This window comes from Barbus barbus (assembly GCF_936440315.1).
Source record: "Barbus barbus genome assembly, chromosome: 5".
Taxonomy (NCBI): domain Eukaryota; kingdom Metazoa; phylum Chordata; class Actinopteri; order Cypriniformes; family Cyprinidae; genus Barbus; species Barbus barbus.
The window spans coordinates 41228673-41252926 of record NC_136733.1 but is presented as its reverse complement, the minus strand read 5'-3'; the positions used below and the strand labels follow the sequence as shown (position 1 = coordinate 41252926).

Genomic DNA, 24254 nt, shown 5'->3' with positions numbered 1-24254 from the left:
CAGATCAAATCTTATGATATTGCATGTCACAATTATAAACTTAGACTGTGAACCTTTAAAGCAGAGTCTATAAATATATATTTTTGTCTTTTTATAAAATAAAGTTTATACATTTAAGTGAAGAATCCTGCAAGCACTTGAATATTTCCCCTTTACTCGTGCTGCACACAAAGTGCTTCAGTAATGTTGAATGTTACAGGGACTGATTATTGCTAATATACATCCCAGTGTGTTCTGCAGTGTGTTGGTTAAACTATTTTTATTTATTTGAATTGTTTTTGCATATGGTGGTGTGTTCTTAATGACAGCTTTCCTAAAAAAAAATATATCCTATTTCTAAAATAAGAAATATCCCAATATATCGCCTTGCTTACAGTATCGCAATGTATCGTATCGCAACCCCTGTATCGTGATACGTATCGTATCGCCAGATCCTTGCCAATACACAGCCCTAATTATTATATTAAACTGTGAAAAATACAATTAAATACTGTCTTAATGCAAAGGTCTACCAAAGCATTATTGCTTGATTCTGTTTAACAATAGAGTTTTGATTAGTGTTATTTGACTGTACAATAATAATAATAATAAACATGTTGATGCCATTTGTAAATATTATAATAATATTTAGGGCTGGGTAAAAAAATAACATCTCTATTAATTGATTATCATTTTTACGGAATGATATTGATTCTTAAATCCCAAGAATGGATTAGTCTAGCCTGATTTCAGTTAATGGACGGAACATTGAAGGGCACCTCCCATCCAATAAATCACAGTAAGCATTGTGCTTTGGTACTTTTCATATTGCTGTATTCAAACAATAAATGCTGTTTTGGTGCTGTTTACTGTGGAGTGACAGATCGCTGTAGCGCCTCAGTGAACTGATCATCTCCTCCGCTTTAATACTAGTTATAGCACAAAATAAACATGACTAAACATATACATTTTACTGTTCTTCAATGTTTCATTTATGTTTGAATAAATCCATCAAGATGTTATGACAGCCAACATTGTTTATATAAAAAAACCTGAATAGAAGTAGAAATATTATTATGAAATTATAATTATTTTAAAAACTTCATTAAGTGTAATTTTAACAAATCAGTCAATTTTAACCTTCAATGTTAAAATATCAAATATTTTACAGCATTAGTTGAGTTTTTTTTTTTTTCCTTGAGAAAATTTGGCATGTACTGTACCTGAGATATATTCAAAATAATCAATCTAGATATTGAATCGAATTGCAAGCTTGTGAATGAGAATCGAATCGTGAAATTTGTGACAAAACCCAGCCCTAATAATATTAATATAATATATAATTAATAATTATATGAAATTATGAAATGCATACAATTATGCAGTATTTAGAATATTATCTTTATGCAAAGGTCTACCAAACTGTTATTGCTGGTTTCTTATTCATGAATACATTCACTCATTTAATACTAAAGGTCTTTAAGGAGTGTTGCTTGACTGCATCGTCATTATTATTATTATTATAAACAAAGTCGCAAGTACAGTATTTATTTATTTGTTGTTCCGTTATCATTGATGGGGTTGATTTCGGCTGAACTGATGTGATCACTGGTTTTCTCCTGCAGGTAAATCACACCTGGCCATTGTCCAGAAGGTGAATAGCGAGGGGGAGGGAGATCCGTTCTATGAGGTGCTGGGATTGGTCACGCTGGAAGACGTCATCGAGGAGATCATCAAATCAGAAATCCTGGACGAGTCGGACCGCTACAGTGAGTGGAGTGTTTTCTCTTGTCTTTTCAAATGAATTCACACAGCAAACATTTCTCCAGAACGCACACTTCTGACTTCCTCTCACTGTGCTGCATCATAGACGTAAACACGCCGCTTTATGAAATCAGAGACGTGCGCTCAGCGTTTCTGGAGAAAAGCACGTGTCATTGTGTTTTTGTGCATTTTTCTGCAGCTGATAACCGCACCAGGAATAAAGTGGCACACAATAAGAACACGCGAGACTTCTCTGCCTTCAAACATGAGAGCGAGTCTAAAGTCAAGATCTCTCCTCAGCTGCTGCTCGCCGCTCACCGCTTCCTCGCCACAGGTGAGCAATCAGTCAGGCTCGCTGTAACTCTGACGCATGTGTGTCATTTCAACAGTCATCAATGCAAATTCTATTTAACAAGCCCAAGAGGTTTTTGGACTGTAAGATGTTTAATGTGTTTTTAATGAACACTCTTCTGCTCACCAAGCTTGCATTTATTTGCATTTATAAATACAGCAAAAACAGTCAAATTTTGAAATATTTTTACTGTTTAAAATAACTGCTTTCTATGTGAATATACTTTAATCTGTAATGTATTTCTGTGATCTGCAGCTGTATTTTCAGCAGCATTACTCCAGTCTTCAGTGTCACATGATCTTCAGAAATCATAATAATATACTGATTTACTGCTCAACAAACATTTATTTATTATTATTATGTTGTTAACAGCTGAGTAGAGTTTTTACAGGTTTGATGAATAGAAAGTTCAGAAGAACAGCATTTATCTGAAATAGAAATCTTATATTTCATTATAACATTATACATTTCTTTATCACTTTTCATCAATTTAAAGCATCCTTGCTAAATAAAAGTATTGATTTCTATCATTTATTCCCCCCCCCCCCCCCAAAAAAAAAAGAAAACCGACTCCAAGCTTCTGAATGGTGTAGTGTATAATGTTACCAAAGCTTTTTATTTCAGATAAATGCTGATCTTTGGATCTTTCTATCCATCAAAGAATCCTGAAAAAAATGTACACAACTGTTTTAAATATGAATAATAATCAGAAATGTTTGTTGATCAGTAAATCAGTATATTATTATGATTTCTGAAGATCATGTGACACTGAAGACTGGAGTAATGATGCTGAAAATACAGCTGCAGATCACAGAAATACATTACATTTTGAAATATATTCACATAGAAAACAGCAGACATTAAACACCTATTTTTATGTTTAGCCTGTTTTTCGCCATGCAGATAGCCTTGAATGCTCTCATTGTGTTCAAACAAACAAACTATTATCATTGACTAATGTAACACATTAAGAAAGCATATTTAATCTTATTGTAAAGTGCTTCCGGTTTGTTTCAAAGGCTTTGATTTGAGTGTCTCTCATCTGTCTCTGTTTCTGTCTCTGCAGAGGTGAATCTGTTCAGTCCTTCTCAGATCTCAGAGAAAGTCCTTCTGCGTATCCTTAAACACCCTGACGTGATCCAGGAGATCAAATTCAGCGAGAACGACAAGAAATCAGCACATCACTACCTGTACCTGCGCGGCAAAGCTGTGGACTACTTCATCCTCATCCTGCAGGTAACTGATCCTCAGCCGAGTCTCGGCTTTTGAAGCTAGTTAGACGACGAGGTGTTTTAAGCAGTTTAAGACGACCGCGTGAGCGTGTGCTTGGCATTGCCTTCTGTTGCCACATGCTGAAACTGAAGAGTGTAAATGAGACTCCTGTAGTCTGTCAGGGCTGTGTCGTGATGTTTGGGAGCATCTACATGTTCAGCTGGCCTGAGAGATTGCAGACATCTGCATGTTGTGCGCTATGGCCTGTAAACAATTATTTCAGAGGACCTCAGAAGACATCTACAGTTTAAAAGTTTGGGATCAGAAAGAAATGTTTGGAAAGAAGTCTCTTCTGCTCACCAATGCCTTTACACTACCAGTCACAAGGTTTTTTTCAAGTTTAAGAATTGTTCTGCTCACCAAGCCTGCATTTATTTGATCCGAAGGACAGCAAAAGCTGTAATATTGTGAAATATTTTTACTATTTAAAATAGCGGTTTTCTATGTGAATATGTGTTAAAGTGTAATATATTTCTGTGATCTGCAGCTGTATTTTCAGCATCATTACTCCAGTCTTCAGTGTCACATGATCTTCAGAAATCATAATAATATACTGATTTACTGCTCAACAAACATTTCTGATTATTATCAATGTTGACATGTTTTCTAAAAGTGTGCATCTTTTGAATCAAATTGTTATATTTAATCAGTCAATTAGAATAATAAGACATGTAGGCTGTTACCAAATAAATGAACCCAGTATCAACAAAATGAATCTTTGCAGAAGTTGCGTCTGAATGGCATTTAGATGTATTTACATGGACATGGAGTGCTTTAACCAGTTACAAATGCATGTTTTTATATTTTAAACATAAAACATTGAATACTGATACTTGAAATTATTTAAAAATGAAAAGATACTTTAAATGTAAAATTAAAACCACCAGTAGGTGGCAGAAAGTCCCTGGTAATAAGAGAGTCATTGCGACTGAACCGAATCATTTAAGGTTTGATTCGTTCAGGAACTAAACAACACCGTCATGTTGCTCAGAGACACAAAACAGTGCTCTGGCTGTGCTTGGAATGATTTTTTGTCGGCGAAATGGAGCAAAAACAGGCAATATGGTGTCTAAAACATAAGTCTCTTAATATATTTTTTACTGAACTTGTATAAAATCAATATCACATTTGTATCCATGCTTATTTTTGAAGAAAAAAAGGCATGCTTCATGTGATTTTAACCATATGAAATTATATATATAATTTCATATGGTTAAAATCACATGAAGCGTGCCTTTTTATATATATATACGCATTTTCTGCCCCATATTTTGAATTTTGTGGTCATTGTTGATGCATTTTATTATCATGCAATGAAAGAACACTCAATGTGCGCGCGCCCTAGTCTAGTCTTCCTCACGTAATATAATGCTGCGTTCAAGTCCTCCTGGGACAAGTCATTATTACCACGTCGGGTGCGTTCAAGACACTTTGGTCAGAAAAAGATGGCCATTTAACTTTTCAACATAAAATTCAATTATTTTTTTACTCCACATCTACAAAATATTGAATGAAGAATGTGCATCATTGTTTTTTTTCTTCTTTTTTCCGTTTTTATTTAATTTATGAAGATGATGTAAACTGAATATTAATTATACAATAATAGAATATTTTGTGTATGTAACTTATTGTACATTACAACAAAATAATAATTTTATTCATTTCAACAACTTTACCGACGCTGCATATCTTTAGTCTTTTGCATTGCATCCGACACGTTTTCTAACTCGGGGCTTAAAGAAAATTGAGTTTCCCACTCGTAATAACGACTTCGTGGTGGCGTTCATGTGTGTTCAACTCGTAAATGCAATGTATCTGACATTCACGTGTTCTGTTTGGTTTTTGCAAAATACTCAATGTCAAATCGCACATCGTTAAAACAACAATTACGATATTATCACAGACAATATATATCGCACATCCCTAGTCTGCACATGCTTCCCCGTCCATTAGCTTGGTTATTTAAGATTTGCCTCTGTGTGGAGTTGTTTTCACCTGGATGAAGCTCGTCTCAGATTTTGGGAGGCAGAGATCCAGGTGATTTCCTATCGAGCAAACGTTGAGTTCCCACAGCTCCCATCATCCATCACTTCATTCACTGTCTTGGGGTTGTTGTTGGTATTATTGGCCTCTAAACAATCATTAGAGCGTTCAGCTGGTGATGGTTAAACTGTTCAGTGATTTGCTGAATTACAGACCCCACACATTCATTCCTCCGCACTGATGCTTAAAGCCATGAGAATCCTGTTCCAGCCCGGAGTCACTTCTTCTGTTGAACACAAATGAAGGCATCTTGAAGAATGCTGGGAACCAGACAGTTGCTGCTAGTCTGCTTACCAAATATCCTTTGTGTTAAACAGAATAAACAAACTCATACAGGGAATAACATGAGCGTGACGGCGTAAATTAAGTTTAATTTTTAGGTGAACTTTTTCAGACAGATTAAAACTATTTGAGAATAAATGAAAGGAGTCACATGTTCGTACACAATAATATATTCATAGAGCTGCATTAGCAACAAGTTTGAAAATACAATTTCCAACCAGTGTTATTTTAGTGTCTCTGATGTGCTGTTATAGTTTTTATTTTTATATGATGTGTTTTCATTTAATGTTAGTTTCATTAAAATTAGTCATTTGACAGCACTAATTTATTCGTTCATCCATTCATTTTTTTTTATATATATATCTATAGTTTTTATTACTTTTTATTTCAGTTGAAATTGTAGTTATTTTAATACATTAAGTTAAATGAAGTGAAAATGTAAAATGTTGCCAATTGGTTTGAATTTTAGTTTTCAGTTTCTAAGAGAACAATATCTTAATATCTTCATTTTTTTCTCTCATGTAAATTTATCTGAGGATGTTGATATTGCATATATAAATGCATCATTCATTCATATTGGAAAATAAGAAGGTAATTATTTCCGCAGTGCATGCTGTGACTTTATGGATTTAAGACGTTGGATCTTTCAGCTTTGAGACCTGTGTAGGGCTTTAATTTCTGATAAGGGGGTTTAAGACCAGCAGAGGAATATATGGTACATGTCTTAAACTGGTGTAGTTCGTGGCTCTTAAACATCTCGACACTGATCTTTGTTCCTTGAACTGTCATGGATTGAACTTGAGTTCAAGCGCTGTGGTTCAGATGTCTAACATCAGCGGTGTAGATTATTCACAGTGAGAAGGAGATTCATTAATAGGTTATGAAGTGCACACTAGCAGCAGTTTGAGGCTGTTAAATGTGTCACGCATCTGTTTGTGTGCCTTCTGTTATTTATTATTTAATGATGTTTGTGGAAGCAGGATATGCCGTATTATGATTATTATTTAATATGTTGAGTGAGCTTGCAAGTAGACTTTCCAACATGGAGACCTTTCTAAAGACGGCCTCCAGCGGAGAGCGGCCAGGTGACCTTCATCAAAGATTAATGCTGCTTTATGAGGCGCCAGGCTTTGTGCGGATCATCCACAGCTGCTCTGCTTCTGTGCATATTAAGAGTCTGTGAGAAAAACTGTCTAGATTGTCTGGTTGCATCTTTTGAAGCGAAACATTATAGACAAATAAAGAAAGTCAGAGACGGGAGGGAGTTTTCATTATTTTTTAGTTTTAAAATTAAAACACAAAGACAAGACTAACATTTCTGTATATTTATATTCAAATGTTTGTTCATACTAATTTATTTTGCTTTTTGAAAATGATTTTTAAAAAAAACTAAATTTAAAGCAACCCAAAATAAGAAGTTTCATCAAATCATTTGCTGCTCATATAAAGATAAACCTTTTAATGTTTGTTTTTGCTTGCCTTATATTTATCATCAGTATCTAAAACCTTAATTTAAGTTAAAGTGTAGCTTTTAAATTTTGTTTTTAAAAAATAAAAAATCTACGTGATTAGTTTTTTTGGTCACACTTTATTTTAAGGAACAATTCTTGCTATTAACAAACCATTAATTATGACTTTTGTCTCCGTAAACTCCTAATTTGCTGTTTATTAATAGTTAGTAAGGTAGTTGTTAAGTTTAGGTATTGGGTAGGGTTAGGGATGTAGAATATGGTCACGCAGAATATGTGCTTTATAAGTACTAATAAACAGCCAATATGTTAATAATAGGCATGCTAATAAGCAACTAGTTAAAGGGGTCATATGACGTTGCTAAAAAGAACATTATTTTGTGTATTTGGTGTAATGCAATGTGTTTATGCAGTTTAAGGTAAAAAAAAAACACACTGTACATTATTGTTGCTTTCTGAAATGCACCGATTTTTACAAAGCTCATCGTTTTGAGAAGTGAGGCATGCTCTGATTGGCCAGCTATCCAGTGCGTTGTGATTGGCCGAATACCTCAAGCGTGAGACGGAAATGTTACACACCTCACCGTATTGTGATGGCGAGACAACACAAAAACAATAAAATCCACTATAAACGAGGCATTTGTTGCATCCAGTATCTCAGCAAAATATTTTCTGATCCTAACAAACCATACATCAATGGAAATATTATTTATTCAGCTTTCAGATGATGTAGAAATCTCAATTTCAAAAAATGTACCCTTATGACTGGCTTTGTGCTCCAGGGTCACATTTACTTCTGTGCTTCAAATCAGCTGCTGTGATTTATTCATAAATAGTAGGTCTCTGTTTTTGTGAGTGCTGTGGTCATAAATTTGTTTTAAGCAACAAATGCTTATAGTTATTTGGTCTATTTATTTGTTAAAATCTTATCGCCCATATATCCCAAAATAAACACGTCTGGTGGAGTGACCAGCGTAATTACACAAAACGTCTTTAAGCACGACTGATCATTCAGACAAATGACTGTGTGATTGATTTTGTAAATATGTAGTTTTGCACATCCCTGTTTTTAACTGGGATTTATGAGGAGAGAATTATAGCAGCACATATATATATATATATATATATATATATATATATATACACACACACACACACACACACACACACACACACACACACACACACACACACACACATATAAACATAAACATATATATTTCAGTGCCTTGAGAATGTATTCATCCCCTTAATTTTTTCACATTTTATGTTGCTGCCCTTATGTAAAACTGCTTTAAATGACTTTTTCCCCCAACATCAATCTACACTCCATACACCATATCGATAAAGCAAAAACAGAATTGTCACAACTTCATAAATTTATTAAAAATAAACTCATAAGTACATTGCATAAGTATTCATACCCTTAACTAAATATTTATCTGAAGTACCTTTACAGCCTCAAGTCTTTTTTTGTTTGATGTGACAAGCTTTTCTCATCAGCATTTGGCAATTATCTGCTCTTCTTCTCCTCACGTCTTGGGGCAGTCGTTGCCTAATGGATAGAGAGTCGGACTTGTAACCCAAAGGTCGTGGGTTCGAGTCTCAGGTCCGGCAGGGATTGTAAGTGGGGGGAGTGAATAACCAACACTCTCAATACCACGACTGAGGTGAGACCCTTGAGCAAGGCACCGAACCCCCAACTGCTCCCCGGGCGCCGCAGCATTGGCTGCCCACTGCTCCGGGTGTGTGTTCACGGTGTGTGTACACTTGGATGGGTTAAATGCAGAGCACAAATTCAGAGTATGGGTCACCATACTTGGCCACACACCACTTCCCTTTCCCTTTCACCTCTGAAACTCTATCAGGTTGGATGGGGGCAGACACACATTTTCAGGTTTCTCCAGAAATATTTGATTGGGTTCAAGCTCAGGCTGTGGCTGGGCCACTCAAGGACATTCACAGAGTTGTGTATAAGCCACTCTTGCTGTGTGTTAAGGTTCATTGTCCTGTTGGAAGGTAAACCTTCTGCCCAGTCTGAGGATCTGAATGCTCTGGGTTTTCATTAAGGCTATCTCTATATTTTATTGCACTGAGCTTTTCTTCTATTCTGATGAGTCCCTGCCGCTGAAAAACAGCTCCACAGCATGAGACTGATTCCAGCAGACGTTACTTTTGGGATGGTACTCTGCAGGCAGTGGTGTCAAAAGTATTCACATTCATTACTCAAGTAGAAGTATAGATACTAGGGTTTAAAAAGACTTCTGTAGAAGTTGAAGTATCAACTCAAGTTTTTTACTCAAGTAAAAGTGTAAAAGTACTGGTTTCAAAACTACTTAAAGTATAAAAGTAAAAGTAATGGAAGGAAAAAAAATGCCATTAAGGACAAAAGCTTAGGCCGCGGCACAGGGGCCTATTGTGCACTACCCCACCTCCTCAAAAAAACATTTTTCTAAAGGCCATAATGACTATAATGTTATATTAAAATGTTAATGTTGAAAAATGTGGGATGCACTAGGCTACCTGTTTCAGCCGGATATGTGCCCACTGAAAATGAACGCATTTTAGTACAATGCAAATACATTAAAAAACCATATATGTGCACTACTGAGCATTAACGTGTTTCATGGAGCGGAAGATATGATGACTAGATGCCTGTAAGTATTGTAACGGTGCAAAAAGTCAAACTTCAGAGGCATGTCATCAATAACCTTTATTGGAATGTAAATGTACATCCAAGCTTAGCTGTAGGAATCTGTGAGGCAACGGACGAAGAGAAAGCACCCGTTTGATAAATGAGCCAGTAGTGGAGAAATCACTTCTATGCAGAACTGTATGGTAGTTAATGCCACATGCACTGTAATATTAAGTTCTATATTGAAAGCTAAATTTTCAAATGAAAATAGCAATAACGTGATGGTTTTATAAAGTATGAGTATAATGTGTTAAGGGCTTTCGCTGAAGGAAACAGCTGTGGTGTGATGAGTGGTGAATGCAGCGAAAACTTTACAGAAGATTGGAAACCGATTGCTCTCCCATGACTTTCTGTAAACTGTATTTAAGACAAAGAACTGCACAGATGTAGATATTATAACAATCTATGGATAAACACACACCTTGTCCTCTCCTCTGCGCACCGCAGTCTGTGGATTGAAGAACGCGCAGAAAGATGGAGAGGAGCCGAAGTCTGCTGCCGTTTCACATTTAAAGGAGGAAGAATCGCAAGATTTTTAGGGGGAAAGCCCTAAAAATGACCTAGCAACGCCCATGACGATGACAAGCCGGAATGAAAACGAGCCGAAATGAAATAGGAGTAACGAGGCTATTTTTAAAATGTAAGGAGTAGAAAGTACAGATAATTGCGTGAAAATGTAAGGAGTAGAAGTAAAAAGTCGGCTGAAAAATAATTACTCCAGTAAAGTATAGATACCCAAAATTTCTACTTAAGTAAGGTAACGAAGTATTTGTACTTTACTTGACACCTCTGCCTGCAGGTGTTGAGCAGCGCCTGGTTTCCTTCAAACATGATGCTTAGAGGTTCATCAGACCAGAGAATTTTGTTTCTCAGAGTCTGAGGGTCCTTTAGGTGTTTTTTTGTAAATTCCAAGTGTGTTTTCATGTGTCTTCACTGAGGAGAGGATTGAGTCTTGCCACACTGCCATAAAGCCCAGATCGGTGGAGTGTTGCAGTGATGTTTGTCCTTCTGTAGGTTTCTCCTATCTCCACATATGATCATGGAGCTCAACTAGAGTGACCATCAGCTTCTTGGTCACCACTCTAACCAAAGCCCTTCTCCATCAGTTGCTCAGTTTGTCCAGGAGGACAGCTCTAAGAAGAGTCCTGGTTGTTTCTAACTTCTTCCATTAAGGGTAACAGAGACTACATGCTTCTGTGACCCTTCAATGAAGCAGAATTTTCTTCTGAACTCTTCCCCAGATGTGTGGCTTGATGCAAACCTGTTTCTGAACTTTGTCCATTCAAGCACTGTTTCAGAGAGAGCTTGATATTTGCTCGCGTTGTGAGGTGCGGGTTTGCACGCTTCTGATGAGCGCACGCACAAATCTTCTCACTGCGCGCGCGAGCTCGCATCCTCTGGCTCTTAAATGTTTAAACTGGCAAAGCTTACATGAGTTTAGTTTAAACACCGATATCAGCGTGTGCTGTTCAGGTCTCACCTGTGCGTGCGCTATCAGCACCCGGGTGATGATGGAATAAATGCTCATATTGCAGCATACAGCACTCACATTGAATGAGTGAATTGAAACACTTTTTTTTTCTCCATCGCTGTTGTTGTAATGTACGGGGAAGCCAGAATGCACTTCCATCAACAGAAGCATACATTAGCTGAACCCTGTTTGTTTTACATGTTATTTATAACAAACCATATTACAGATGCGTTGTCAGATTTAAGTTGAACCGCGGTCCTAGCGCGTGCTGAACCGTGTGGAGAACCGTACAGTTTGATTTTTTTTTTTTCCCGCGAACCGTTCCACCCCTAGTATATGTATATGTGTGTATATATATATATATATATATATATATATATATATGTGTATGTGTACACACACACAAAGATTTATTTTTATTCATACAAAGATTTTATTCAAATAAAAGTTGTCAATTTTTAGAATATTAACATTTATAATAATATTGTAATAATAATCATAACAATTATAATAATGAATAATTGACTATTTAAAATATTAAAAAATTATTTAGTATTATTTATTAAAATGCAAAAATTATTAATATTATATTATTTACCACAATAATTGGCTTTACTTAAAAGAAATAAAAATAGGAGAATTGACTTCAGTACAAACAATGGTAATATTTTCTTTTTATTAGTAGTGTTATCATCAGTATTATAATTTATTAGTTGTCTTTTTTTTTTTTTTTTTTTTTATTATTATTATTACTTTTATTATATATTAGAAGGCAAAAATAGGCTTTATTTAAAAACTTAATTTAGTCCTCCTTGAGTTAAGTGTGTATTTGTAAGAACTAGGTATGCCAGATTTTGACATCATTGACATCTTAAAGTGGGATATGCTTTAGGTGTGTTTATAATTAACAAATGTGAACTTTTCCCTTTGCCAGCACACACACACACATACTCTGCCCCGTCACAGACATGGGTTTGTATAATAAGTGGCACTAGGACTGTCAGGATGGTCTATTTAAAGAGCTCTTCTCTGTGTTTCTTATTTTTCTCTCTCTGTGTGTGTGTGTGTGTGTGTGTGTGTGTGTGTGTGTGAAGCCTGGTTCACACCAAGTCGACGGTCGGCCGTCAGGCAATATTTGTTCGTCGGCCGACTACGTTTTCTCAGTGTGTTTCGTGCCGTCGGCTGAAGTTGGTCCTCGTTGGCTTTTTTTCGGCCGATTCGACATGTTGAATCAGCGTCGGAGCTCGTTGGTCAGTCGGGCCATCTGATCGTTCTGATTGGCTGTTCAGCTGGCGAACCAGTGCACGAGAAAGGCGCAGAATGGATGAGCTACTTGGCCGTCGAGCGTCGGCTTGGTTGCCAGGGCAACTTTGGACTGAGACACTGCGGCTTGATGTGTACCGGGCTTTAGAGAGAGAGAGTGTGTGTGTGTGTGTGTGTGTGTGTGTTCAGTGGATTTACTGTGCTGTAGTTCTCACATTCCTCTTGACCCGAGCTCACATTCACTCACTCCTATGGATTTAATTCACCCAGAGCTTCTCGCTCTATTTGACAGCTAGTTGTTTTCCTTTCTTCATTTATGTGTCTGTTCACCTTCAAGAAAAAAATGACTCTCATTTTCTTTGTGGCTGGGAAACTGGTGGAGTGGTGTGCTCACAGGCTTACGATTCATTTAGACTATTTGTTCACCTGAAAAAAAAAATGACAAAAGAATTTGGCATCATTTATTACCATAAAAAACAAAAAGGGAGATGTTTTGAAGAATGTTGAAGCTGCTAATTTCAATACAACAAAAGCATACAGTGGCAAAGAAGAATCAACCGTAGAGAACACTCTCAGTAGAACTATTTATGTTTCTTAAAATATAAAATATCATATGTGACCCTGGAGCACAAAACCAGTCATAACGGTCAATTTTTCGAAATTGAGATGTATACATCATCTAAAAAGCTTTATAAATAATCTTTCCATTGATGTATGGTTTGTTATGATAGGACAATATTTAGCTGAGATGCAACTATTAGAAAATCTGGAATCTGAGGGAGCAAAAAAATCTAAATATTGAGAAAATCTCCTTTAAAGTTGTTCAAATGAAGTTCTTAGCAATGCATATTACTAATCAAAAATTAATATTTTGATATTTGTGGTAGGAAATTTACAAAATATCTTCATGGAACATTAATATCCTAATGATTTTTGTCATAAAAGAGAAATGTACAAATATTGCTACAAATATACCTGTGCTACTGATGACTGCTTTTGTGCTCCAGGGACAGATATGAGTTTGGAATAATACCTATAATAAGTCAGTTTTCTAACTAATCAGATTTTCTTATGAATTATTTTCTTACAATATGGTCAAATGTTTGGGGTCGGTGTAAGATTCTTTTAAGAAATTAATACTTTTATTCATCAAGGAAGAGTAAAGACAGTTTGTAATGTTATAAAAGATTTTGATTGCAAATAAATGCTGCCCTTTTAAACTTTATTAATCAAAGAAACCGGGAAAACAATGTATCATGGTTTCCATGGAAATATTAAACAGCACAACTGTTTTCAACATTGATAACAATCAGAAATGTTTCTTCATGGTAGTCAGCATATTAGAATAGAAGGATTTGCAAGCTTTTCCATCACAGGAATACATCAAAAATATATTTTTATGTTTAATCATTTTAATTTAAAACAATGTTCAAATAGAAAAGTGTTTGAGTTTAAGAGACTTGTTTAAATAAAGAAATAAAACTACCAATCCCAAACGTTTTTTTATTACTTTATATTTCTTGTTTGTTTTGTAGTTGTTTGAATTTCTAATATTGGTTTCTTATATTAATATGTGTTAAACTGTAATGTATTTCTGTGATGCAGATCTGTATTTCCAGCATCATTACTCCAGTCTTCAGTGTCACATGATCTTCAGAAATCATTCTAATATACTGATTTATCAACAGTTGCCTAATATATTTTGCAACCTGTGATACTTTTTTTTCAGGATTCTTTGATAAAGTTAAAAAGAACAGTGTTATTAAAAATAGAATTTTTTTTTTTTTTTTTTTTTTTTAAGTCTTTACTATCACTTTTTATCCATTTAACACATCCTTGCTTAATAAAAGTATTAATTTCATGAAAGAAAACATCTACTGATGCCAAACCTTTGAATAGCAGTGTATAATGTAACAACATGTTCTATTTTATTTGTGGTTGTTTGAATCATGCTGCTTCTCGTCACAGGGTCGTGTGGAGGTGGAGGCTGGGAACGAGAATATGATGTTTGAGACGGGGCCGTTCTCTTTCTACGGAGTCATGGCTCTCAGCGCTCCAACACTAGGTGAGACAAACACACACAATACAACAAACATCACAAATGCTATACAACATGCATATATACTACTACATATAGTCCCCTTCACAGCTGTGTGTTCATATATCAGGAGACTTGAGATCAAATCCTACACTCTCCTTAGGGATGAGCAGTAGGTGGTCTTGTTTGTGAGTCTGTGTGTGTGCGTTATACTAAACAACACATTATTACAGGGATGGGAAAACACAAGGCACTAATCACTCATAATTATAATTATCCCACATGGGATATTGGGACTTTTCCAGGCCACCCATCTCTCCCTGTTGGGCTCTGTTAAAGCAGTCGATCATCACCCTCTAGTGGTGTCCTCTGTGCATTTAAAGGGATCGTTTATCCATAAATGAACTTTTCACCGGCGCACAGAAGGATGTGGATGCTGCTCTTTGTATAAAAGAGAATACAAGTAAATGGAATCTCCAGAAAACCATCATAAGTATTTTATGCTGCTCTTGAAGCAATATGACAGCTTTGTGTGAGGAACAGTCTTCAGAGTCACATGATCCTTCAGAAATCATTCTAATATGCTGATTTATAATCAATGTTGGAAACAGTTGTGCTGCTTCATGTTTTTTGGAACCTGTGATACTTTGATCAATAAAAAGTTGAAAAGAACAGTGTTTATTCAAAATAGAAATCTTTTCTAACACTTTTTGTCCGTTTAACACATCCTTGCTGAATAAAAGTATTAATTTCTTTAAATAAATAAAAAATAATAATTTCTGACGCTAAACTTTGAATAGTAGTGTATATTGTAACACAAAATTTTCATTTTGAATAAACTAAATAAATGTTCTTTTTAACTTTTTATTCCTATTAGAATGATTTCTGAAGGATCATGGGATACTATTTCCCTGTTTTAAAGTTGCTTTGACACAATTTGCGTTGTAAAAAGCGCTTGACTGGAGTAATGATGCTGTTAAATTCAGCTTTGCTTCACAGAAAACAAATGATATTTTAAAGTATATTAAAATAGAAAATGGTAATTTTCTAACAGAGGTTTTTCTGTATTTGTGATTAAATAGATACAGCCTTAATGAGCATAAGAACAAATCTTACTGATCCCAAACTTTTGAACAGCTTCGTATGAGATCTGAGAGCTGTGATGAGAGGAAGATTTCCAGGGTTTAATGACTCGTATCCTCACACAAACAGACGAGAGCAGAGTGAATGTTTGCCTAACGATCCACAGGAGGAGGAAAGTCACAGTTTGGAGCATCATCAGAACGAGCTTTGGCTCCATTATCCCTGTATTTATTATAGTTTTTTATAATAAATAAAAAGATGGAATATGACTACAATAGAGAGAGCTTGTTTTACAAGGTCAAGTTATATTTAATAATAAATAAAAGAAAACAAGTAAAAGGAAGAGAGCCACTGACTCTAAACTTCTGAACAGTAGTGTCTTCTGTCTTGTTTCCCTCATCTTCGATACCGTCTTACTCTTCCCATCCATCTCTGTCTGTCTCTCTCTCTCACTCTCAGTGAGTGTCTCTCGTCCTCATCACCTGTCTCTTGAGAGATGCTCTCTCTTCTCTCGATTCCCAGGTAACTGCCGGCATGTCGGGGCTCTCTAACCGCTCGCTGGGACGGGTTGGACTGATTAACAGCCATAATTTTCACAGAAATAACCCTCAAGTGCTATTTAAAGGGACAGTTCACCCAAAAATGAAAAAATTAGCCCATGATTTACTCAGCCTCAAGCCATTCTAGGTGTATATGACTTTCTTCTTTCAGACAAATTCAATCAGAGTTATATTAAAAATGTCCTGGCTCTTCCAAGCTTTATAATGGCAGTGAATGGGTGTTGAGACTTTGAAGCCCAAAAAAGCGCATCCATCCATCATAAAGTGCTCCACACAGCTCGGAGGGGTTAATAAAATCTCTACACCCATTCACTGCCATTATAAAGCTTGGAAGAGCCAGGACATTGTTTTAATATAACTCTGACTGTATTCGTCTGAAAGAAGAAAGTCATATACATCTAGGATGCCTTGAGGGTGAGTAAATCATGGGCTAATTTTCATTTTTGGATGCATTGTCCATTTAAGCGGCAGCCTTTTTCTCTTACTAAAGTAAATTAGAATTTTGTTCAAGGGTGTCAATAATGTAACACGTTTTAGACTATTTTAACTCTTCTGTACCTGCTGTCCTCCAGAGCCTTAACAATTAAACACGCTTAAAGAAATAGTTCACCCAAAAATAGAAATTGTCAACATTTACTTGCCATCATGTCGTTTCAAACCTGCATGACTTTAAATGTTTAATAAGATACTAAATGTAGATGTAAATGTAAAAGTAGACTCACTCAAGCCACAAACAGCACCATACAAGTGGTCTATATGTTGAATATATGTGCAAGCACTGGGAGTTTCTGCATTTTCAGCAAATAATGGATTAACTTCAAGTCTTTTTCTCACATAAAGTTATGGTATGGCTTCAGAAGACGATGTAATGCATGAGAAATATGCACTGCTGTCTTCAGAATGGGCTGCTGTGCTGAGAAAGTGCCAGTAGATGGCAATATTCATCTGTGTGATATCCAGCTGACCTCTGACCTCATACTGTCCAACAAGCCTCTAAACACACTTCCATCACAGAAACCTGGATTCATATCAACACTGCTGTTCATACGTTTGGGGCTGGTGAGAGTTTAATGTTCCTGAAAGAAGTCTCTTATACTCTTCAAGGCTTTATTCGTTTGCAAAAGTGCATAAAAACAGAAAACAGTGAAATGCTGTTGCAATTTTAAATGACCGTTTTCTATTTTAATTTATTTTCAAATGTAAATTATTTCAGCATCATTAATCTAGTTTTCATTGTTACATGATTCTTCAGAAATCATTCTAATATGCTGATTTGCTGCTTGAGAAACATTTCTGATTATCATCAATGTGGAAAACAGTTGTACTTAATATTTTTGTGAAAATGTTTTTTTTCCAGAATTCTTTGATGAATAGAAAGTTATATGATGAATATAAACCTTACACATTTCTAAATGTCTTACTGACCCCAATCTTGTAAACAGTAGTGCTAATGCTCCTGCCTTGTCTTTACAGTTTTATAAAATCACAGAATATTTGTCTATTTCAGTGTTTTCAGCAATGCCTTTTGTATAGGGCCCTACGAAATCGGTTTGATTTTTTCCCAAATCCAGCATTTATTTTATTTATTTATTTATTTTTCCAAATTAAAATTTTTCTGGATTCAGTTTCTGTTTGAATTTTTCTTGACTCTGTTTTAATCATTAAATTAAATATTATTAATAAGAAAGCATGTCTAATTAACTGTCATGAAAGTTACACAGTTTAACAGAATTTATTTTAAGTCCCCATAAAATATTTGTCTAAAATTCATTTTTATTTTCACAAAATTCTGTTTTTCATTAATTTTCTAGTTTCCATTTCAATTGTTAATTTTAATAATCAAAGGCATATCTAATCAATTAATTTTATTAAAAAAAATATATATATATATATATATATATATATATATATATATAATTTTTTTTTAGGTTTTTTTTCTTAAACTGTTGTATATTTACATTTTTCTGGTAAATTAATTCTGGTAAATATATATACTGTATATATTTTTTTTATGAATCACAAAGGGAATCACTGTAAAAAAATAAAAATAAAGAAAGAAAGGAGAATGATAACAGGCTGTGAAGCGATTAAATAAAGCGATTTTCGGCCGATAATGATCGGTACAGATCAATCGGAGCACCCCTAGTTTTAATGTAAACTATAATGGTGTCTACTGGTATTTGATGCGTTCCATTGGTAGCAGATGGCAGCCAATAGAACAACAGTCATTTCTATTGGAATAATGCCCAAAACAAAAAGGAAGTTTGTAATGGTTTTTATTGAAACTATAAGAATGTCTGTGATGGTTTCTATAGTTTTTTTAGTTTTTCAGCAGGGTAACGATACTCACTGTGCTGCACATAATTGACAATATTGAGCTGAAGCTTGACTTAAATTTAAAATCGCAAATCAAATCGCAATATGTCAAAACAATCGCAATTAGATAGTTTCCCCAAATTGCACAGCCCTAGAATATACTTCAGAGATATTTTACTCATAAGAATTTCTAGGGGTGCCACTAATTGTGTCCAACGTGTATTTGAGAAAAACATTTGTTTCATAATGATATTTCCCCCCATTTTAAATTCTTATTATCCAATGAAAGGTTCGATTTTTGTGAATTGTTTAAATAAAAGATCAAAAGGATTAATGCAATTAATTTTCACAGCCTCCTTTGATCATATTTACCAAGGGTGCCGATATGTTTGGCCATGACTGTACATCCCAATAGTTTCAGCAGTTTAATGAAAAGCTGTCAGCAGATGAGAACTCTGCGTCGTCATATGAGAATACGTTTTTCTGATTATTAACTGGAAATGAACAACATTGAGGCAAAAGGATATGATTCAGTGTGATATTGTGGACTGGCTTTATTTACCACATCTCTGTGTCCCTTATTAACTTTAAACAATTCTACAGACCTCGACAGTAAGCCTCCGGCTGTAAAATCCCTTTCATAATGCAGGGAAAAAAAGAAAAAGATTGTAGTAAAAGCCATATGAATATTTCAGGACAGAATTGTTATTTTTGAATGAACTTACCTGCCACGGCATGTTGGCTGCATTATTTTATTTTTTTATTTTTTTAAAGGCAGCTTTACTAATATTGCAGAGTTCTATATTTGTTTTATTTTTTCCCAAACTCAATTTTGTTTTCAAATTTTTCTTGATTCTATTTAATGGTTAGATTAAATTTTGTTTATCAAAAAGCATCTCTAATTAATTGAAATCATGAAAGTTACACAATTTAACAGGATTTTTTTTTAAAGGCCCTATGAAATGCATTTAATTTTCTCAAATTCAGTTGTATTTGTTTTTATTCAGTTTTATTTATTTTTATTTCTGATTTACTAATTTCTACAGTACCATTCAAAAGTCTGGGGTAGTAAGATTTTTAATGTTTTTATGCGCACCGAGGCTGCATTTATTTGATCAAAAGTGCAGTAAAACAGTAATTTAGTGAAAGATTGTAGATTTAAAATAACCGTTTTAATGTATTCCTCTGATGGCCCGGCTGTATTCTCAGCATCATTACTCCAGTGCCACATGACCTCTCAGTAATAATGCATCTTTGCTGGAAGTGTGACCGGCCTGTGTTTAGCTCCTGAAGGCACTGTATGATCATGTACTCTCCTATAACGCTGTGTTTCAGAGTTCCGCTCTCCGTCTCACATCGGCGGACTGAACCGCTCGGTGTCTCTGAGCAACCCGGATCGCCCAGAGCCTCAGTCCATCAGCGGCAGCAACACACAGCTCAGCAGCACCGCTCCGCCGCAGTACACACCCGACTTCAACGTCCGAGCTCTGGCCGACCTGCAGTTCGTGAAGGTGAAGATATGCTCCGACATTATTGGGACGAAAATGAATTAGTGGATTTAGAGGACAGAAACGGTGAAGCTGAATTAATTAGCACTTCTCAGCTTGATGCATTTAGACAGTGTGAGTGTCTGAGTGTGCACACGATGTGAATGAGCTACAGCAGGTTGATTTCTTGTTTTTCATTGATTTTCATTTTGAAGAACTGAGATGCTTTAGTCAGCTAATGCATTGAAACATTATTTGTAGGGACTTAGTTCTGTAAACATGTCACATGTTACAATAATGAACTATTTCAATAATGAAACTTGCTAGAAATGTACTTACCCTCAGTTCATCCCAGATCAGGATGAGTTTGTTTCTTCATCAGGTTTGTATAAATGTGTCTCTGCATCAGTGTCTCAGCAATGGATGCTCTGCAGTGAATGGGTGCCGTCAGAATGAGAGTCCAAACAGCTGATAAAAACATCTCAATAATCCACACCACTCCAGTCCATCAGTTAACATCTGGAGAAGACAAAAGCTGAAACACAATCAGCATTAAGATGTTTTTAACTCAGATATGAGTCCATAATAACTCTTCCTCCGGTGAAACAGTGTTCTGGTCTGAATCAGGAGAGAAATCTGCTCAGATCAAGCACCGTTTACAAGACAAACCAGTCTAAAACAGTAAATATGTGGCTTGATTTTGATGAGAGAGACGACAGGAGATGCACTTTTTTACTGGAGGAAGCGTTATTATGGATTATAGACTCATATTTGAGTTAAAAACGTCTTAATGCTGGATTTGTTTCAGCTCAGGATGTTAACTGATGGACTGGAGTGGTGTGGATTATTGTGATGTATTTATCAGCTGTTTGGACTCTCATTCTGACGGCACCCATTCACTGCAGAGCAAGTGATGCAATGCTACATTATCTCCAAATCTGATGAAGAAACAAACTCATCCTGATCTTGAATGGTCTGAGGTTGAGCACATTTTCAGCAACTTTTCATTATTGGCTGAACTTTTTCTATAAACATGACTAAACATCATACGTTGAAAGGAACAATAGAGCCTAGGGCTGGGTAAATAATCTCGATATTAATTGATTATCATTTTTACGGAATGATATTGATTCTTAAATCCCAAGAATGGATTAGTCTAGCCTGATTTCAGTTAATGGACGGAACATTGAAGGGCACCTCCCATCCAATAAATCACAGTAAGCATTGTGCTTTGGTACTTTTCATATTGCTGTATTCAAACAATAAATGCTGTTTTGGTGCTGTTTAATGTGGAGTGACAGATCGCTGTAGCGCCTCAGTGAACTGATCATCTCCTCCGCTTTAATACTAGTTATAGCACAAAATAAACATGACTAAACATCCGAAGGTAAGTTAAAAGAAAGAGTACACCTTTACAATCCGTATCCTGTCTCGTGTAATCGCTCCGTGTTTCAGCCGCACAAAGACGTCAATATAACAGCTAAACAAGGTCACACAACGTCACATTTACCTCAGAAAAACATATTCGGTGACCTTAAACTCAGATAGATAGAAAGATAGAAAAGCTAGTCAGATAGAAAAATATATTTATATTTACGGTAGGAAATTCACAAAATATCTTCATGGAACATGATCTTTACTTAATATCCTAATGATTTTTGGCATTATTGGGTCAAAATTATACATTTCTCTTTTATGCCAAAAATCATTAGGATATTAAGATCATGTTCCATGAAGATATTTAGTAAATTTCCTACCGTAAATATATCAAAACTTCATTTTTGATTAGTAATATGCATTGCTAAGAACTTCATTTGAACAACTTTAAAGGAGATTTTCTCAATATTTAGATTTTTTTGCTCAGATTCCAGATTTTCTAATAGTTGTATCTCAGACAAATATTGTCCTAACATAACAAACCATACATCAATGGAAAGATTATTAATAAATCTCAATTTTGAAAAATGTACCCTTATAACTGTTTTGTGCTCCAGGGTCACAAATAAGGTTTATTCCTTCATCCATCTAAAACTATGGAGTCTCACACGACTGCTGTTTCCGCCTCTCTTCCTCAGATCACACGCTCTCAGTATCAGAACGGCCTGGTGGCGTCTCGGCTGGACAGTTCCCCGCACTCTCCGGACAGTGGACACTGCCTCGTGGACAACAACACGACATCCGCTCTGCATCCGTCTTCAGAAAACATGGTCCCGCTGGCGGACGAGACGACCTCGCTCCTCATCGAACAGAACAGCCAAACACCGCACACATAACGACGGTGCACACTCGAGATTCACCCGTATCCCACAATCCTGCTGGACATCAAGCACTTTTCCAAGAACATTTAATCAGAGCCCTTTTAGCGCCAACAGTATAATGGTGTGGGTGTATGGACAGCAATAGATTAAGACATTGTGTAACACATTCTGCAAGACGAAAAAACAAAGACGCCAAAGCGTATCTGGACTGAGAAAGGCCCCTGCTTCAGACGGACTGTGTCCGGGGCGCTTCTTAGACTGAGAATAGAGACCTTTCTAGAGATCAAGATGTTTATTTTGTCATTTTTCTATTGAGGTTTATCTGAAATGTCAACGAGGGAAATTGCAGATGCCTTTTTATTTTATGTTAGTCCATAGTTAATTCATCATCGTACCAAATTCTGTGTGTGTGTGTTAGACATGCATGCACGTGTGTGTGTGTGTGTGTGTGTGTGTGTACGAGTCTGATTTGCCCAAGCAACATCTCAGGGAGACAGAGACCTGCTGAGCTTCACACACACTGCATGTTCAGTGATTCCCGTTGATTTACGTGAACCCAAGCGATCAAAAAAGCGAAGCATGCACCTAAGATGCAGATCTTATGTCGTTTCTCCGTCAGATAATTCTGTGGCAGAGTTTGTGTGAGTTAGTGTTTGTTTGTGTCCTTTTGAAATGAATGCATTGACTTTTTGACTCCAAAGAGAACAAGCGCTTGTCGTTGTAGTACAACTGTTAACAGAGTCACTTTTCTGCACAGAATATTTGTGATTCCAGCTCTTGAACTGTATCCCTCGCTCCCGATGGACCAGAGGTAATCTAACCAAAAGAATTGTATTTATTTAGCATAAAATTGAGGTGGTATATTTTTTAAATGATTTGATTTCTTTTTGTGACTGCGTGTTTTAAGGTTGACATGGTACAGACTCCAAATTGTAGAGGCCTAAAAGTAGGAAAATTCAGGAAGTGACTTTTGTTTCTTTTCCTTTTTTTTCCTCTGTGCACATCTTTTGCTTTCATACCAAATATGTTTGAACAATCCAAGTGAAAGTGTCTAGTAGACACATTGATAGGAAGAGATCATCCCATGCTTTGTCAAATGAACGGTTTATTCTGTAGCCTCTCGATGAAAAGAGCAAGAACTGCACCGTGTATTTCTAGTTCTGACAGCTGGAGACTCTCCGTTTGTCTAATTATGGCCTGTCCTTCTCACTTTTGTTTCTTTAATTGGAACTGCAGAATTTGTTTAGGTGTAACAGCTTCATTCTTTTTATACTGTATTTTTCCAGGTTATTTTGTGCTTTGGGAGGTCTCCTTTCTGAGTTTGACTATTAAATTATTTATTTAATCAGTGTAATATGTTCCATATTGTGTTCATTGTCTGTGATGGGTTGTGTAATAACTCTCAGATCGAGCGAGTCTACAGATGGATTAAGGCAAGTAATATGTGAAATATAATTTCAGTATATGTGAAAGAGAGTGGTCTGCTATTCCCTAATCGACAAACTCCAGAGCCCTCTAAACGGTGTTGACATTAGATCCAGGTCTGCTGACCGCATTGCACTTACACGACTATAATTGCAACATTATTGTTTCTTTGCAGTTACATTCATTGTGAAAGTTGCTTCACAGATAAATCCAAATTTAATGTTTCATTTTATGCAAGTCGGCCAGATATTTTCTTAAATTTGTGTTGGCTTTAAAACAGTGGCAATGTTGATATTTAGTAATTATAAATTATTTCAGCTATAATCTTCATAACAACTTACACTGAAATACTGACATGGATATCTGACCTTAAAGAAATAAAAAAGGGAGTTAATGTCATAAATTGTCTTAAAGAACAAGCATTACATGTCCACGTGCTTTTTCTTTATTCAATTATTCTTTTTGTAATAATATATCCGCCTCAAATACATCAAGCC

At 35.7% G+C, this 24254-nt stretch overlaps 2 protein-coding genes across 3 annotated transcripts in view; one reads left to right on the top strand and one right to left on the bottom strand.

Moving 5' to 3' along the window:
- The window catches only part of LOC306870150 (metal transporter CNNM4-like), a 44947-nt gene extending 21263 nt beyond the window's left edge, over positions 1–23684 (top strand). The window contains exons 2-8 of one of the 2 annotated variants that reach the window (XM_079417255.1): positions 1605–1748; positions 1943–2077; positions 3162–3331; positions 14559–14655; positions 16171–16233; positions 19923–20098; positions 22150–23684. In XM_079417255.1, the coding sequence (XP_079273381.1) occupies positions 1605–1748; positions 1943–2077; positions 3162–3331; positions 14559–14655; positions 16171–16233; positions 19923–20098; positions 22150–22347 (983 nt within the window). In that variant the 3' untranslated portion in view covers positions 22348–23684. The remainder of the gene's footprint in view (positions 1–1604; positions 1749–1942; positions 2078–3161; positions 3332–14558; positions 14656–16170; positions 16234–19922; positions 20099–22149) is intronic. The other variant, XM_079417256.1, reaches the window with a different exon arrangement.
- LOC306870149 (uncharacterized protein) overlaps positions 1–24254 on the bottom strand; it is a 141051-nt gene that overhangs the window by 67676 nt on the left and 49121 nt on the right. The window lies entirely within an intron of this gene.